The sequence below is a fragment of the Trichomonas vaginalis genome, chromosome VI (genome assembly GCF_026262505.1).
Source record: "Trichomonas vaginalis G3 chromosome VI, whole genome shotgun sequence".
Lineage (NCBI taxonomy): Eukaryota > Parabasalia > Trichomonadida > Trichomonadidae > Trichomonas > Trichomonas vaginalis.
Window position 1 is genome coordinate 17,204,155 of NC_067208.1, and position 14,447 is coordinate 17,218,601.

At 34.4% G+C, this 14,447-nt stretch overlaps 6 protein-coding genes and 3 pseudogenes across 9 annotated transcripts, besides 1 other annotated feature; 8 read left to right on the top strand and 1 right to left on the bottom strand.

The window, feature by feature from the left end:
* Positions 1–14,447: part of a mobile genetic element that runs on past both edges of the window.
* Positions 340–582, top strand: TVAGG3_0881330 (serine threonine-protein phosphatase family; the record flags this gene model as incomplete). Its single annotated transcript, XM_051250452.1, has 1 exon — positions 340–582. One exon carries the CDS (start codon positions 340–342, stop codon positions 580–582), a length of 243 nt encoding a protein of 80 aa, XP_051085927.1.
* TVAGG3_0881340 lies at positions 1,598–2,829 on the top strand (annotated as a pseudogene). The gene has a single exon. A coding segment is annotated over exon 1 (1,232 nt).
* Positions 5,617–6,267, top strand: TVAGG3_0881350 (uncharacterized protein; the record flags this gene model as incomplete). Its single annotated transcript, XM_051250453.1, has 1 exon — positions 5,617–6,267. One exon carries the CDS (start codon positions 5,617–5,619, stop codon positions 6,265–6,267), a length of 651 nt encoding a protein of 216 aa, XP_051085928.1.
* On the top strand, positions 7,125–7,466 carry TVAGG3_0881360 (uncharacterized protein; the record flags this gene model as incomplete). Its single annotated transcript, XM_051250454.1, has 1 exon — positions 7,125–7,466. The coding sequence occupies one exon, from the start codon at positions 7,125–7,127 to the stop codon at positions 7,464–7,466; it is 342 nt and encodes a 113-aa protein (XP_051085929.1).
* TVAGG3_0881370 (organellar and viral DNA polymerase type B) lies at positions 8,457–8,882 on the top strand (the record flags this gene model as incomplete). Its single annotated transcript, XM_001297967.2, has 1 exon — positions 8,457–8,882. A coding segment is annotated over one exon (426 nt), but the record flags the coding sequence as incomplete, so codon positions are not given.
* Positions 8,978–9,395, top strand: TVAGG3_0881380 (annotated as a pseudogene). Its single transcript has one exon. A coding segment is annotated over exon 1 (418 nt).
* Positions 10,131–10,742, top strand: TVAGG3_0881390 (organellar and viral DNA polymerase type B; the record flags this gene model as incomplete). The annotated part of the gene is made up of 1 exon (XM_051250455.1): positions 10,131–10,742. The coding sequence occupies one exon, from the start codon at positions 10,131–10,133 to the stop codon at positions 10,740–10,742; it is 612 nt and encodes a 203-aa protein (XP_051085930.1).
* TVAGG3_0881400 (uncharacterized protein) lies at positions 12,698–13,132 on the top strand (the record flags this gene model as incomplete). The annotated part of the gene is made up of 1 exon (XM_051250456.1): positions 12,698–13,132. One exon carries the CDS (start codon positions 12,698–12,700, stop codon positions 13,130–13,132), a length of 435 nt encoding a protein of 144 aa, XP_051085931.1.
* On the bottom strand, positions 13,554–14,427 carry TVAGG3_0881410 (annotated as a pseudogene). The gene has a single exon. A coding segment is annotated over exon 1 (874 nt).

The following is a 14,447-nucleotide window of genomic DNA, read 5'->3' on the forward strand; positions in this document are numbered from 1 at the left end:
TAACCAAACCCAGAGAATATTCCAAATGAAGTTAGAATACAAACTGCAATGGCAAACTATGGTCAAGTGCCAACAGATGTACAATGCAAACTGCCATGTCAAATGACGCTGCGTTAGGTTTGCCACCATGGTATGCAAATATGAGATGGAAAGAGTTTTATACAAACCCTGAAGTGGGATATAAACAACTTTATGCAGATGACGCGAACACAGGAGTTGACCCAGAATATGTTTTACCAGAGGAGAAACAGAATGTATGAGCTCCAGTTAAAGAATGCTATGGAACTCAACAGGAAACGCAAAAGACTAGGCGGACATTAGATTTTTACATATAGTAAAATGGGTTTCTTCAGTAGTATTGGAAACTTCTTCAGAAGAGTTGGAAGAGGTATATGGAATGGAATAAAAACCGTAGGAAGAGGAATTTGGAACGGAGTCAAAAATATTGGTAAAAGAGTAGGTCAGTTCGTTGGTATTATACCTAAAGACCCTGAACCAGAAGAACAAGCTCCTGTTATACAACAGCCTGAACCTGCACCACAGTCTAGTTGGCAACCAAATCCAACACCTCAACCGTATTAAAAAATTATATTTTTACCGTTCGATAGTAGTTGTATATGAAACTAAGTTCTAAGTAAAACGCATGGTATAATGGAATTATTCTTTTTCTTCCATCTGTAGTAAACCATACTTGAAAGTCTGAAATACTTCCACTTGGTGGTTCGTATAACTTTGTAGGTTTTTCGTAAAAGTCATTTGCCAAGCATAAGAAAGAGTTTTGGGCGCCAGAAAATGAAGCATGAACAATAATAGCATCTTGGTCGAAAACATTTTCATATGTTCCATTAGGGTTTTCGACTTCATAAAAGTCTGGGTGTACTGGATATGCTGCAGGCTGATTTAACATCCTCATAAATCTATACCATGCCAAGTTGTTATATTTTGTAGAAATATAAAACGTTTTCTCCAAGGTCTTCTATTTTATTGATTTTAACAGTTGCATTTTTCCTGTCATAAATAATATCGAGATGGTACTCTCCCTCGTCAATGTTATACTGGTTGCATATTCGATATAGATATCGTTTATTTTTTCTTGAAAAGCTTGAAGAGTTGTTTCTAAGTTTACAAGCAATAACTTGTAAAAGTTTTCCCTGTTCAAATTTCTCATACATACGTTTTTCTTTGTTATAGTATCGAACTTCAAAACCGACCGTAAATGGGAAACCATGTATGGCTTCTGAAATGAACTTCATTCTACGAAAGCCAATAGCTTTTGTGACGGATGGGTCTCTTAACCATCTTAATGGGTAGTCAAAACGATAGCCCTGCTTTACAGTCTCTGTCTCAAACTTTTGACCGACATTAGTAAAAAGTTCATCTAATGGTTTAGTTGTAGCAACTCTTGAATTTTCTTTTTCTATTGGAAGCATATTTTATCTAGAATAAAAATGTCGAAAGATATTGCTTCCATGAGAGAAATACAACACACCGACAACTCATTATGCAAGCTCTAAATAAGAACACAACAAACTTTTCAAACTACTCTAAGATATCTGAGTCATTGAAAGAAGGAAACTTAAAATTGACATTAAACCCAATGACAGATGAGTTTCTGTTTCAAGACAATAAGAACCATACTGTCTGTATAAATCCAACAAAAGGAACTTTAAACGAGAAACCTATAAATGAACTTCTTTTGAAAGCAGATGTTGACAACAAAGCTGACAAAGAATATGTAGACGATGCAATAGCAAAAGAAGAAGAAAGAGCTAACAATGCTTATGCAACAAAAGAACATACTCATCCTGAACTAGCAGACAAAACATATGTTGACAATAAAATGTCAAGTGAAGTGACAAGAGCTGAAAACGAATATTCTAAAAAGACTCATATACATTCTATATCTGAAATAACAGACTTAAACGTTAGCCTTGAAAATAAGGTAGATAAGGGACTTATGGCTAGTGTGTTAGTGAAGAAGGCGGATAAGGAATATGTGGATGAAAAAGATAAAGAAATTATAGAAAGGGTTGACTGGTACCATGAACGGACATCAAAGATTTTAAAAACTAAAGCCGATACAGGATGGGTTTCAGGATGTTTAGACCTTAAAGCAGATAAAACTTATGTTAACGATGAGTTAGAGAAAGAAGCAGATAAGACTCATACACATACAAGTTTTACAACTGTTAGAGCAGACGACATAATATGAACTTTGACCTTGGTTCAAGTGCACCTTTAGAGAATCCGAGTACAAGCGTAAAAGATACTCTTAACAATTTAGATAAGAGTTGCAGGAACATTGAAAGTCATGCCAGAAACTTTGAAGCATATGAACTACCCGCAATGTTAGATAAGAAAGCAGACAAAACAGAGCTTCAAACATTAAAGACTGAAATGCTTCAAACATTATATCCTATAGGCTCTATTTATACGTCAATGAACTCTACCAGACCAGAAACAGTTCTGGGTTTTGGAACTTGGACTCAAATAGTCGACAGGTTTTTGTATTGTGCAAACTCTTCAAAGGAAACAGGTGGAAGTAAAACGATTTCAGGTGAAAATTTACCTGCACATAGTCACTACATAGATTTAAGTACATCTCAAGCAGGTTGGCATAAGCATAGATATTGGGATTGGTCAGCAATGACAAAAGGTAAAGGATATGATGTTAAAGACAACGTTAAGTTTGCTATAGATTGTTACTGGAGTAACTGAGGAGGAGGAAACCATACACATCGCGTTTCAGGATATACGCAAACAACGGGACAAAGTAAAGACTACATGCCACCTTACATGACAGTTTACGCATGGTATAGAAATGCTTAGTCGTCATTTTCAACTTCTTTAGCATATTCGTCAGGAGTTGTCTTATATTTGTTAGGAACTGTCTTTGAAAGTATACCACCTTGAACTTTGACAAGTTTTGAAACGAGGTCTGACAATAGTCGTTTTATCTTCTGCTTGCAGTCTGTACATTTTGCCATGTTGCCTAAAACTTCATAATATTCTCTTGTATACTTTCTTCTATTTTTACGAACACGAATGTGAGTACTGTCGGGTTCCCATTGTTGTCATAGTCAATAGTATTTTCATATATGGGTCGGTGTTTAGGTATTTCTATTTTTACTTTGTCACTTTCTTAAGTTTGAAGCCCGGCATTCTTTCTTGTTTGTCTCTTTTGACTAAATTATTAAATATATAGTCTTTCTCTAAGTCAGGGTTGTTTTTCATTTCTTCGGGGAGTGGTTTCCCAAACCTTTTTTGTTTACGGCTATTGTAAATATTTAAAACTTGTCTCATCTTTGCCATGGAGAAGTGTCTATATTTGTCGTCATATGACATTTCATTTGCTTCACCACCTTGTGGTTGGTTTAAGTCTCTTAACATTTTTATACAACCGTCAATGACACAAGAGCAGAATGGTTTTGGTCGACAATGAAATATTGGTTTACATTTTTTGAACGCAGATAGTTTTTTACATCATCTGATTTGAAAGAACTTTCACAGTCAGATGTCAGTTTTGTTGGATGGTATTTGTCAACGAATATTGTCAAAGCAGTTTTTCACATCTAAAATATTTTTGGACCATAATGGTATGGCTTCACAGTATCTTGTGTTTTGACCAACAAATATTAGCCAGTATGGTGGTCCATCTGTTCTAACTCTCGGAATGTTTTCCAAGATATCCATAAACCAAGCATTTGGTGTTGAACTAAAGATTTTTACCATGAGTGCTTTCTTTGTCGCTTTAAGAAACATAGGGGTCCTTGTTTGGATTCGTCATTTTTTATCCTATAAGAAATGGGTTTATTTGGCGCATTAGCAGGAGTTGCATCCAGATTTTTGCCCGCAGTGGGAACAATAGCCAGAGGTGTATTTGGAGTTGGAAGGAAGATTTTGAGTACATTAGGTATACTTAAAGAGAAAGCACAACCTATTATACAAACTGTACAGAAAGGTTGGGATGTAGCACGAGATGCAACAAATCTTATTCCAAATCCTGAAAAAGAGGAAAAGTTCAAGGATGGATGGACAATGTAGGAAGACAAGCAGGAAACTATTATAACAAAGCAAATGACTACTATAACCAAGCAGGACACTATATGGACCAAGGTGAAAGATTCTTTAACAGAGGATATAACCATGCACAACAATGGGTAAACAATAACCAACCTCAACCGCCTCAAACGTGGGGAATGTAAAGTTTTTTACTGAGATGAAATGAACAATACAGCATTGAGACAAATGGGTTCAAGATGGATTTGTCGGCTTCCAGCAGTTACACAACGTGTTTGTCAAGTTCTTCCTATACCTCAGGAAGTTTTAGACCGACTTAAAAAACAACAACAACCAGTTGAAAACAAACCAAACTAAATTTTTTTACTGAGATGAAATGACCGAAGAAGTTGAAACGGTAGATTTGACACCACAAACAAAAAGTTCAGAACCATTGTCAAAACCTGTCAAAGAACTTACAGATGAAGAGAAAAATTCAATAATAGAAAGTGCCAGGTCTGGAAATACAAACCCTAACTATAAAGTCACTTTTCATAAAAATGGAACGGCTAGTATCTCAAAAAAGAAACAGACTCTCACAAATAAAATATTGAAGTCTGAAGGAGCTTTCGAGACAACAGATGGAAAAGTTTACTTCACTGACCAACAGTTCATTATAGAACATCTCATTGACTTAGAGTCGAAATATTCTAAACTTTACAACAAACACAAAAAGTTGAAAGGAAACAAAAACAAATGGCATATGATATTTATGAAGATGTTGACAACACAACTGTTCCTGCAGGTGAGGTAAAGTCAGAGGAACCGAAAAGTGACGAAAAACCGATAGAAGAAGAAAAACCAAAACTGAAGATAAACCAAAACCAAAGTTTAGTTTGGAAACTAAACCAAGTCAACCTTCATTAGCTGGTATGGGTTGGCGTCAAAGACTTATGGCAGCAGGCGGTTATGTAAAGTAAAGAAAAAAATATTTTTTATTTTTATAAAAATGCCCCATATAGAATGGATAGAAAATCTGCTAGAATAAAAGCAGAGTTGCAAAGATATGGTTGGAGAGTTTCGAAGAAGTTTAAATATAGGAAGGGAAGACCCATAAAAGTCTATGACAAATTGTTGGTCTTCGCTACGAAATGGATTTGGAAACAGCACGTGCAAATTATCCAAACAGACTAGAGAGGTTAGAAGAAGAACGTCTTATGGACATGCCTTTCGATGTTAGTGAACATTGCATGAAGTAAAAATTTATTTTTAAAAAAGTGACATTTTTTTATTTTATTTGAAATGTACGCTGAGTTTGTTGGAGAAGACCGTTGGGAAACTTGTTTGTTAGATGAGAAATATGAAATGGCATACCATTTTAAAACAATATATTTTTACATATATTAAATGCTTCAGGTTGAAAAACAAAGAACAAAAGTAGTAGATACAAAACCGTTAGACTATATCTTTACAAATGCTGGTAGGACTATTTCAGATGAAGAAATTTCATCCCGAACATACAGGTTTGACTATCCAATTCGTTGGCTTCAAAGTCCTTCAGATGCAAAGGCAATAGGATTTAGAAGAGTTTTGTTTTCAAATAGAACTAACGCATTTATGTTCGCAGTATATTTTCATGGGCAGTATAAAGGTTCTGATGGTCTAATAGACAAATTTGACGAAATGAGAATCTTTACAGTTCGTTCAGACGAAAGTCTTGAGAAAACTCTAAATGACTTTCAAACTCAAATGAACAAATATTATTGGGAATTTCAAGAAAAATACGACTCTTTACTAAATGGAACATACTATCTGAAACTAGAATATGACAAGATGAACTCCACCGTTTCATTTCAAAAGATTGAAATTAACCCTCCAAGAGATACAGAGTTTTTATATTGGAAAGTAGACAAACGTTCTTGGGCACAATTTCTTCGGTTACTAAACCAGAACGAACCATTACCACCAGATGGTCCATTTAAATTTATACTTCCACCAGCAGATTTGACAGTTTATAGAAACGTGTTTGACCCTCAAAATGTTATGTGTCATGCAAGTTTCAGTTCAAGCAACAATAGTTTTCTATGTATTGGTAAGGACTTTTATGACTTTGCTTCTAAATTCTACGAACCACCTAGTAACAGTTTCTCTGACTTTCAAGTTTGGTTCACAACAAATGGTGTGCAACATATTATTCCATTGTACTATGACTTTTATCTCGAATTGTCTTTCATATATAACTACGGAAAAGTGCTGAAAAAGTATTGAATGTGAAGATATTAGAAAATAACACGTTTTCTAACATCGTAGAAAACTCATGAAAACAATTTATTTTTGACACTTTCACAAAAAACATAAAAAAGTGCAGTTAAACGTTAAGGTTTACTGAACTGGTTGGATGTCGCCTTCTGAGGTTATGAAGAACGGTTGTCCTGAGAAGTGGAACAGTGCTCTGAGAATTTGTATAATTCGTGGAATTGGACTCTCTCTGTTTGGAAGTAGTATCCAAGGACGCTTGGCAAAGAACTTGAGAAGAGCTTCTTTCTTTGCTTGCTTTATGCCATCGTAGGCTGTCCCGTCTGGTATTTGAATTGGAATTCCAGTCGAAATCTCGAGAGTCAAGGCAGCCCTTCCAGAAATAGTGGTGAACTTGACCTTGGGCTTCATGACCTTGCGCAAGTACTGCTTAACAAGCTCGTTAATTTAAATTAGGTAAACTGCCTCATCTAATGGCTCGATGTTGTCCATTGCACTGCTTCAGAACAATACTTGTACTTTTTCAGAACAATACTTGCACTGCTTCAGAACAATACTTGTACTTTTTCAGAACAAGACTTGCACTGCTTCAGAACAATACTTGTACTTTTTCAGAACAATACTTGTACTTTTTCAGAACAAATTTCCCGTAAAAGCTCTCAATTTGTGAGAAAAATTTTCTGTTTCAGAACAATACTTGTACTTTTTCAGAACAATACTTGTACTTTTTCAGAACAATACTTGTACTGCTTCAGAACAATACTTGTACTTTTTCAGAACAATACTTGCACTGCTTCAGAACAATACTTGTACTTTTTCAGAACAAGACTTGCACTGCTTCAGAACAATATTTGTACTGTTTCAAGACAATGTCCGACGTACCACCAACCCAGTCCATTCCCAAACCAGAGGAACCTAAAGCACCAGCCCCTGCACCTCAGTTCCAGCAAGTACCTCCGATTTACTACCAATTTCCACCTCAAGGTTACTACCCACCACAAGGCTTCCCGAACTACCCTCCTCAGCCTATGCCTTACTTCCCCAACCCTTGGATGTTTATGCAAAACCCTGCCCCACAATTCCAATCCCAATCGAAGAGAGCCCAAGAGTTCGAGGAAGGTCTGAACCGCTTACGCAAAGAGTATGCTACAGCTCCAATTGAGAGAAAGTTGTTCCCGGACCAAAAAATAAAGTTTAGGGTAGAAGGTTAGATCTAACCTCTTTTCTACCCTCTTGAATTTTCATGAATTTTCATGAATGTTTTGTCATGACTTCTTCGTAAATGTTTTGTCATGACTTCTTCGTAAATGTTTTGTCATGACTTCTTCGTAAATGTTTTGTCATGACTTCTTCATCGTAATGAGCGTAAATGTTTTGTGAAGAATATAGCAACCGTCGGAATACAGACGGTTGGTTTTTATACAAAATTCATGCGGGAAATTCTTGAGTTTTGGTTGAAAGAATACGGTGGAGCCAAAAGTGGCTCGACCTCAAAACAAGCATTTTATGAGCTTACAAAGGGTGTTATGAATGAATTCAAAGGTATTTGCATACATCCTGACCTCGTTCATTTTGTTGCTGAATTCAGCAAAAATAAAGTTTATGTTAGAATGTTAGATCTAACCTCTTGAATTTGTCATGAATTTTCATGAATTTTCCCGAAATAAAAAATAAAGTTAGTTTTATTTTTCATTTTTTTGTATGTAAAGACATGATTTCAGGGATTTTTTTGACGAAGTGTCAATGTTCACTTCGTCAAAAAATAACAGTTATCTAATGAAAAAGTGTCATTTTATTTTTTTATTTTGTATGTAAGATATGATTTCAGGGATTTTTTTGACGAAGTGTCAATGTTCACTTCGTCAAAAAATAACAGTTATCTAATGAAAAAGTGTCATGACTTCTTCGTAAATGTTTTGTCAAACATGAACGTAAATGTTTTGTCATGATTTCATCGTAAATGTTTTGTCAAAACTTCTTCGTAAATGTTTTGTCATGACTTCTTCGTAAATGTTTTGTCATGACTTCTTCATCGTAATGAGCGTAAAGGACCCAAAAATAAAGTTTAGGTGAAGTGGTGCGATCTCACCTCTTTTTTCACCTGTTTTTTCACCTCTTGAATTTTCATGAATTTTCCCGAAATAAAAAATAAAGTTAGTTTTATTTTTTTTATTTTTTTTATTTTGTATAAAAAAATAAAAATGTCAACAATCGGCACAACAACAGTTCAAACAACAACAGCACCTAACTCGTTAGTCATGAATCCTACGTCAATGTTAGTAGAGATGAAAAGCTTCATTCCTTCTTCATATACTTTCGAAACAAAAATCCAGAAGATAAAGCAAGAACTTTTAACAAGTAATTTAGACTGTAGTGCGAAAGATGAAGAAAATGAAGAATATCTTTATGAAATGCAGGACCTCATCGACCATTTACCCAAATTGCCTGAAATTCAGCAACAAAAACTAACCATTCCTGAATTCGATGAAATTGAAGTCAAAGCAACTGACTCAGTAGAAATAAAGAAGTTCATACGAAAGGTAAACTATGAGTTTCTAGGATTTCATTGCAACCATAAAGTTATGGACAAAGATTGCGACATGGTATATAAGAACATCTCTGACATATATAAATCTGAAGAATTTAAGACCTACGACAACTTTGTTTCGTTAGTTGCTGAATGTGTATGGCAGATAAGAGATAAAGATAGAAGAGGTAAGGTATGGAACAAACAGATAAAACCAGCAGCTTTTGAGATGAAGAGAGCAATTGACGCTTTAGTTGTTTTAGCAGGTAAGGTTTCAGAATATAACGCAAAAATGAACCCGCAATGTTCTAAATGTAAAGCAGCAATGAGGAGATATAACTACTCCGTCAAAGAGATAGAACGTATGAGAAACGACTATGCAGACTTAAAGAAAGAAGCAGAGAAACCAGCAGAAGATAAAATGGACATGTTGACATTTCTGAACAAAAACTATCCAACAGCAGAAGATTTCCTTCTATCTGACGTCAAGAAGAAGTATAAAGAAACTTTCGGCATTGTTAAAACATTCGATGTACTAAAAGAAGAAATAGAGGCTACAAAACTGTTTAGGATTTCAAATATACATCGTACAATTCATGTAAAACGCTTGTGAGAAAACAGGTGAAAAAAGAGGTGAGATCGCACCACTTCACCTAAACTTTATTTTTGCTGAATTCCGTATGAAATTTCATGAGTTTTGTGTGTTTTAGACCATGTTAGAAAAGAGGTTAGATCTAACATGCTAACATAAACATTATTTTTGCTGAAAAAAATGACCAAATTTCATGAATTTCCTCATATGTTTGCTACCCGAGGAAAACCGAGGGTAGAGATTCCGTACGAAAATCGTAAAAAATTGCCAATAAATTTAAGAGGTTGGTATGTACATAGACTATTAGTAAATGCAGTTGCAGTGAAGGCTTACTTTACATCGTTCAGAAACCAAACATACAGACATTGGTTCAAAAACCAAAGCACACAAGAACTTTTGAGTGAAATTTCTCTAGACCGACTTTTTTCGGTCTAGCATAAAACTCATGAAAATCGTGAAAAAATGACCAAATTTCATGAATTTCCTCATATGTTTGCTACCCGAGGAAAACCGCGGGTAGAGATTCCGTACGAAAATCGTAAAAAATTGCGAGTAGGGAAAAAAACCTGGTCGCCTAAAACTCATGAAAATCGTGAAAAAATGACCAAATTTCATTATATAACTGTTATTTTTTTACGAAGAGAACTTTTGCACTTCGTAAAAAAAATCCCTGAAATCATATCTTTTATACAAGATAGAAAAAATAAAGTTAGTTTTTTGTAAAATATTTTTTTTATTTTGTATGTAAGAACAGAAATGACAAACATTGAGTTTGAAACAGTTAGAAAGATAGACAATGACACCAAAGTGGTTAGAATAGGTGATTTAAACGTAAGATACTCAAAGAAATACAACAAATATTCTTTGTCAGACATTATATCTCCATCTGAAAAGAAAACACACGACTGGGTTAGAAATGCTTCTACTCAGAAAATTTTGACAAGAAATCCTGAGCTTATGATATCGGTAAGATTCTATGGAACTGCAGCATATCTTATAGACAAAAGTCTTATACCAATAGTTTTGTTATGGTTAGACCCAGTTGTTGGATATAACTTCATAACATATGGTTCATTCGATACGGAACGTTGCAGTGAAGGCTTACTTTACATCGTTCAGAAACCGAAGGACTTCAATACAAAGAGATATAAGATAGGAAGAACATATAATATAACTCAAAGATATGACAGTACAGTCAATATAGTCAAAGTTGTGTTCGTTAACGATATGAGAGCTGCAGAAACAGAACTACTTGAAAAGTTTGAGAAAATGTATGGTGCTCCCATAAAAGGTAAAGAAACGTTTGAAGTAGATGAGATAGATAAAGCTATAAAATTATTTGACGAAGTTGCTGAAAAATACATGTAAAGCGTTTATTTTTGGTCTTTTGTGAAAGTCAGAAAATAACGCTAATTTTTTATAAAATATTTTTTTATTTTGTATGTAAGATATGATTTCAGGGATTTTTTTGACGAAGTGTCAATGTTCACTTCGTCAAAAAATAACAGTTATCTAATGAAAAAGTGTCATTTTATTTTTTTATTTTGTATGTAAGATATGATTTCAGGGATTTTTTTGACGAAGTGTCAATGTTCACTTCGTCAAAAAATAACGCTTACCATGTAAAACGGTTGTGAAATAACTGGGGTAGAAAAGAGGTTAGATCTAACCTTCTACCCTAAATTATATTTGTGCTGAATTCAGCAAAAATAATGTTTAGGTGAAGTGGTGCGATCTCACCTGTTTTTTCACCTGTTTTCTCACAAGCGTTTATTTTTGGTCTTTTGTGAAAGTCAGAAAATAAAGTTAGTTTTATTTTTTATTTGTATGTAAGATATGATTTCAGGGATTTTTTTGACGAAGTGTCAATGTTCACTTCGTCAAAAAATAACAGTTATCTAATGAAAAAGTGTCATTTTATTTTTTTATTTTGTATGTAAGATATGATTTCAGGGATTTTTTTGACGAAGTGTCAATGTTCACTTCGTCAAAAAATAACAGTTATCTAATGAAAAAGTGTCATTTTATTTTTTTATTTTGTATGTAAGATATGATTTCAGGGATTTTTTTGACGAAGTGTCAATGTTCACTTCGTCAAAAAATAACAGTTATCTAATGAAAAAGTGTCATTTTATTTTTTTATTTTGTATGTAAGATATGATTTCAGGGATTTTTTTGACGAAGTGTCAATGTTCACTTCGTCAAAAAATAACGCTTACCATGTAAAACGCTTGTGAAAAAAACAGGTTAGAAAGGAGGTTAGATCTAACCTTCTACCCTAAACATTATTTTTGCTGAATTCAGCACAAATTTCATGAGTTTTGTATGTTTTAGACCATGTGAGAAAACAGGTGAAAAAACAGGTGAGATCGCACCTCTTCATATCTTACGCTCATTACGATGAAGAAGTCTTGACAAAACATTTACGCTCATTACGATGAAGAAGTCTTGACAAAGCATGTACGAAGAAGTCATGACAAAACATTTACGAAGAAGTTTTGACAAAACATGTACGTTCATGTTTGACAAAACATTTACGAAGAAGTCTTGACAAAACATATACGTTCATGTTTGACAAAACATATACGTTCATGTTTGACAAAACATTTACGAAGAAATCATGAAAATTCACGAGGGTAGAAAACGTGTTAGATCTAACCTTCTACCCTAAAATATATTTTTGCTGAAAAATGACCAAAAATCTGAGTAAAATGGCATATGCTTGCTACCCTCGGAGAACCGAGAGAAGAGATTCCGTATGAAAATCATGAAGAACAGCGAGTACGTAAGAAAACGTAGTCGCCAAAACTCTATGAAAACAGTGAAATTTCTCTAGACCGACTTTTTTCGGTCTTGCATAAAACTCATGAAAACAGTGAATTTCCTTAAGATAGAAAAAATAACGCTAATTTTTTATAAAATATTTTTTTATTTTGTATGTAAAGACAGATATGTCAACATTAGAGAACACAACAACTGCTATCGTTCATGAAGCCATAAATGAAGAATATGAGTACATACAGTATAACAAACAGTTACGTCTCATTCGTTCAGTCAAAGACGATATGTACCAAATGCAAAGTATTTTGAATGCTCTTCGTTCTACAAAGCAAGCACATCATTGGTTTGAAAACCAACAGACAAAAGAACTTTTAGAAGAATTTCCTCATATGTTTGCGACCCGAGGAAAACTGCGGGTCGAGATTCCGTACGAAAATCGTAAAAATTTGGCTCCTGGTTTGAGAGGCTGGTATGTACATAGACTTCTTGTAAATGCTGTTGCAATGTGGGCTTCACCTCGTTACGCTTGTTATATTTTCATGATGTTAGATGAAATTCATAGACAAGAACGTGAAGAGCTAGAGAACAAGCTTGAAGCAAAAGACAAAAGCATTCAGAAAAGAATACCACGTTCGGTACCAAAAGGAAAGGAAAAGAACTATAAGTATATGATTTATACTGAAGAGATGGAAAATGAAGAAGATAAAGATATGGTTATGTTGCATTTAGTCAGAAGAAACAACAAAAGCTTTTACGACCTTGCTAAGATTTACAAATCTGACAGAAATTGGTTCTATCGCGAAAACTTACCGATTTCAATGACCCCAAATGAAGATGTGAAACAAATAGTTCAAGATACTTTACCTCAAACACACTATGATATTAAAGGTTGTACAATACTTACCTTCAAAGAAGATTTGCCATTGTTAAAGGAAAAAATAACAGAGTATTTTGACAACTTCAAACAAGTAGAGTAGATGAACCATTTATTTTTCAAGCTTGACTTCAGATGGCTCAAGTAGCTCTATAAGGTAAATTGCCTTGTCAAATCCTTCTGGCATTCCGAGTCCTTCCTTCCGACAGAAAAAGTTTTTCCTTCCGACAGAAAAAGTTTTTCCTTCCGACAGAAAAAATTTTTCCCGACGACAGGAAGAACGCTTCCAGTTGTCCGTCCGTAAACCATTCAAATTTTCGAAAATTGAGAACTTTTTGGTCGAACTTCAGAAAAAGTTTTTCCTTCCAACAGGAAAAGTTTTTCCTTCCAACAGGAAAAGTTTTTCCTTCCGACAGGACACAAACGGATGACTGACGTTTCTCTTCCTGAATGCCTTCCCAAACCAGAAGAACCGACAGCCCCAGCACCACAACAGACTTACTAAGACTAAACACTTACATTTTTCAAGCTTGACTTTTTACAATTTGAACTTTGTTTGCGTAGATATGAATTCTGAAAGAAGTATGAGGGTCTTGTATGACTTTGTACTTCTCCCATAGTTCATATCTGTCAAACTTACCTGCCATGGACTCTTTCATAAGTTCCATGAAATCGTCTTCGGACAATCCGGGGAAAAGTATAATGTCAGTAAGTATTCTTTTAACATCCTTACTTAAACTCTTTGCTGTCTGTACACAAATGACAACTGAGATGTTAAAGTGTCTGAGCTTCTTAAGAATTCGACACATATCTTGTTCTCTGTTCTTTAACAAAGGATGAGAGGCGAAATCATCTAAGATAAGAAGACATCTATGAGGGTATGTCTTCCAATCGTAAGATTGCAATTTCTTCGAAATGTATTCTATCTCTTTCTGTTTGTTTCTGAAGTGTTTCTTCTCTAATTTCTCTGCATTTCCTCATTTGGGTCTTTAAACTTAGAATTTATATACTCATTTATAGCATTGTACTTCAAAACTCTTCTTTGGTACTTCTTTATCCAATCTAACAACTCAGTATCCTTTATACATACTAACTTAGACTTCTTTATAATATCTTTGAACGAATTGACGGTTTGGTCAAATTGACCAGAAGTACTACAAATAACAACAACTCATAGAATGGGTTTCTCTCATCTAGTTCTTGTTGTGTGCAGCCATTTTAAGATAAGTGAAAGTCTTACCCGACCCAGGTGGTGCAATTAGACCTGTTATACCATTCTGAGCAAATAAGAACTTGTCATGTATAGGTTTTTATCTGAGCATTTTCTAACTTCCTCTTGTTCTTGTTTAAAACATTCTCAAATTTCTTGTCAATGTCAGCAAACTTTTTTTCTAACATATTTTTAGAAAATTAAAATT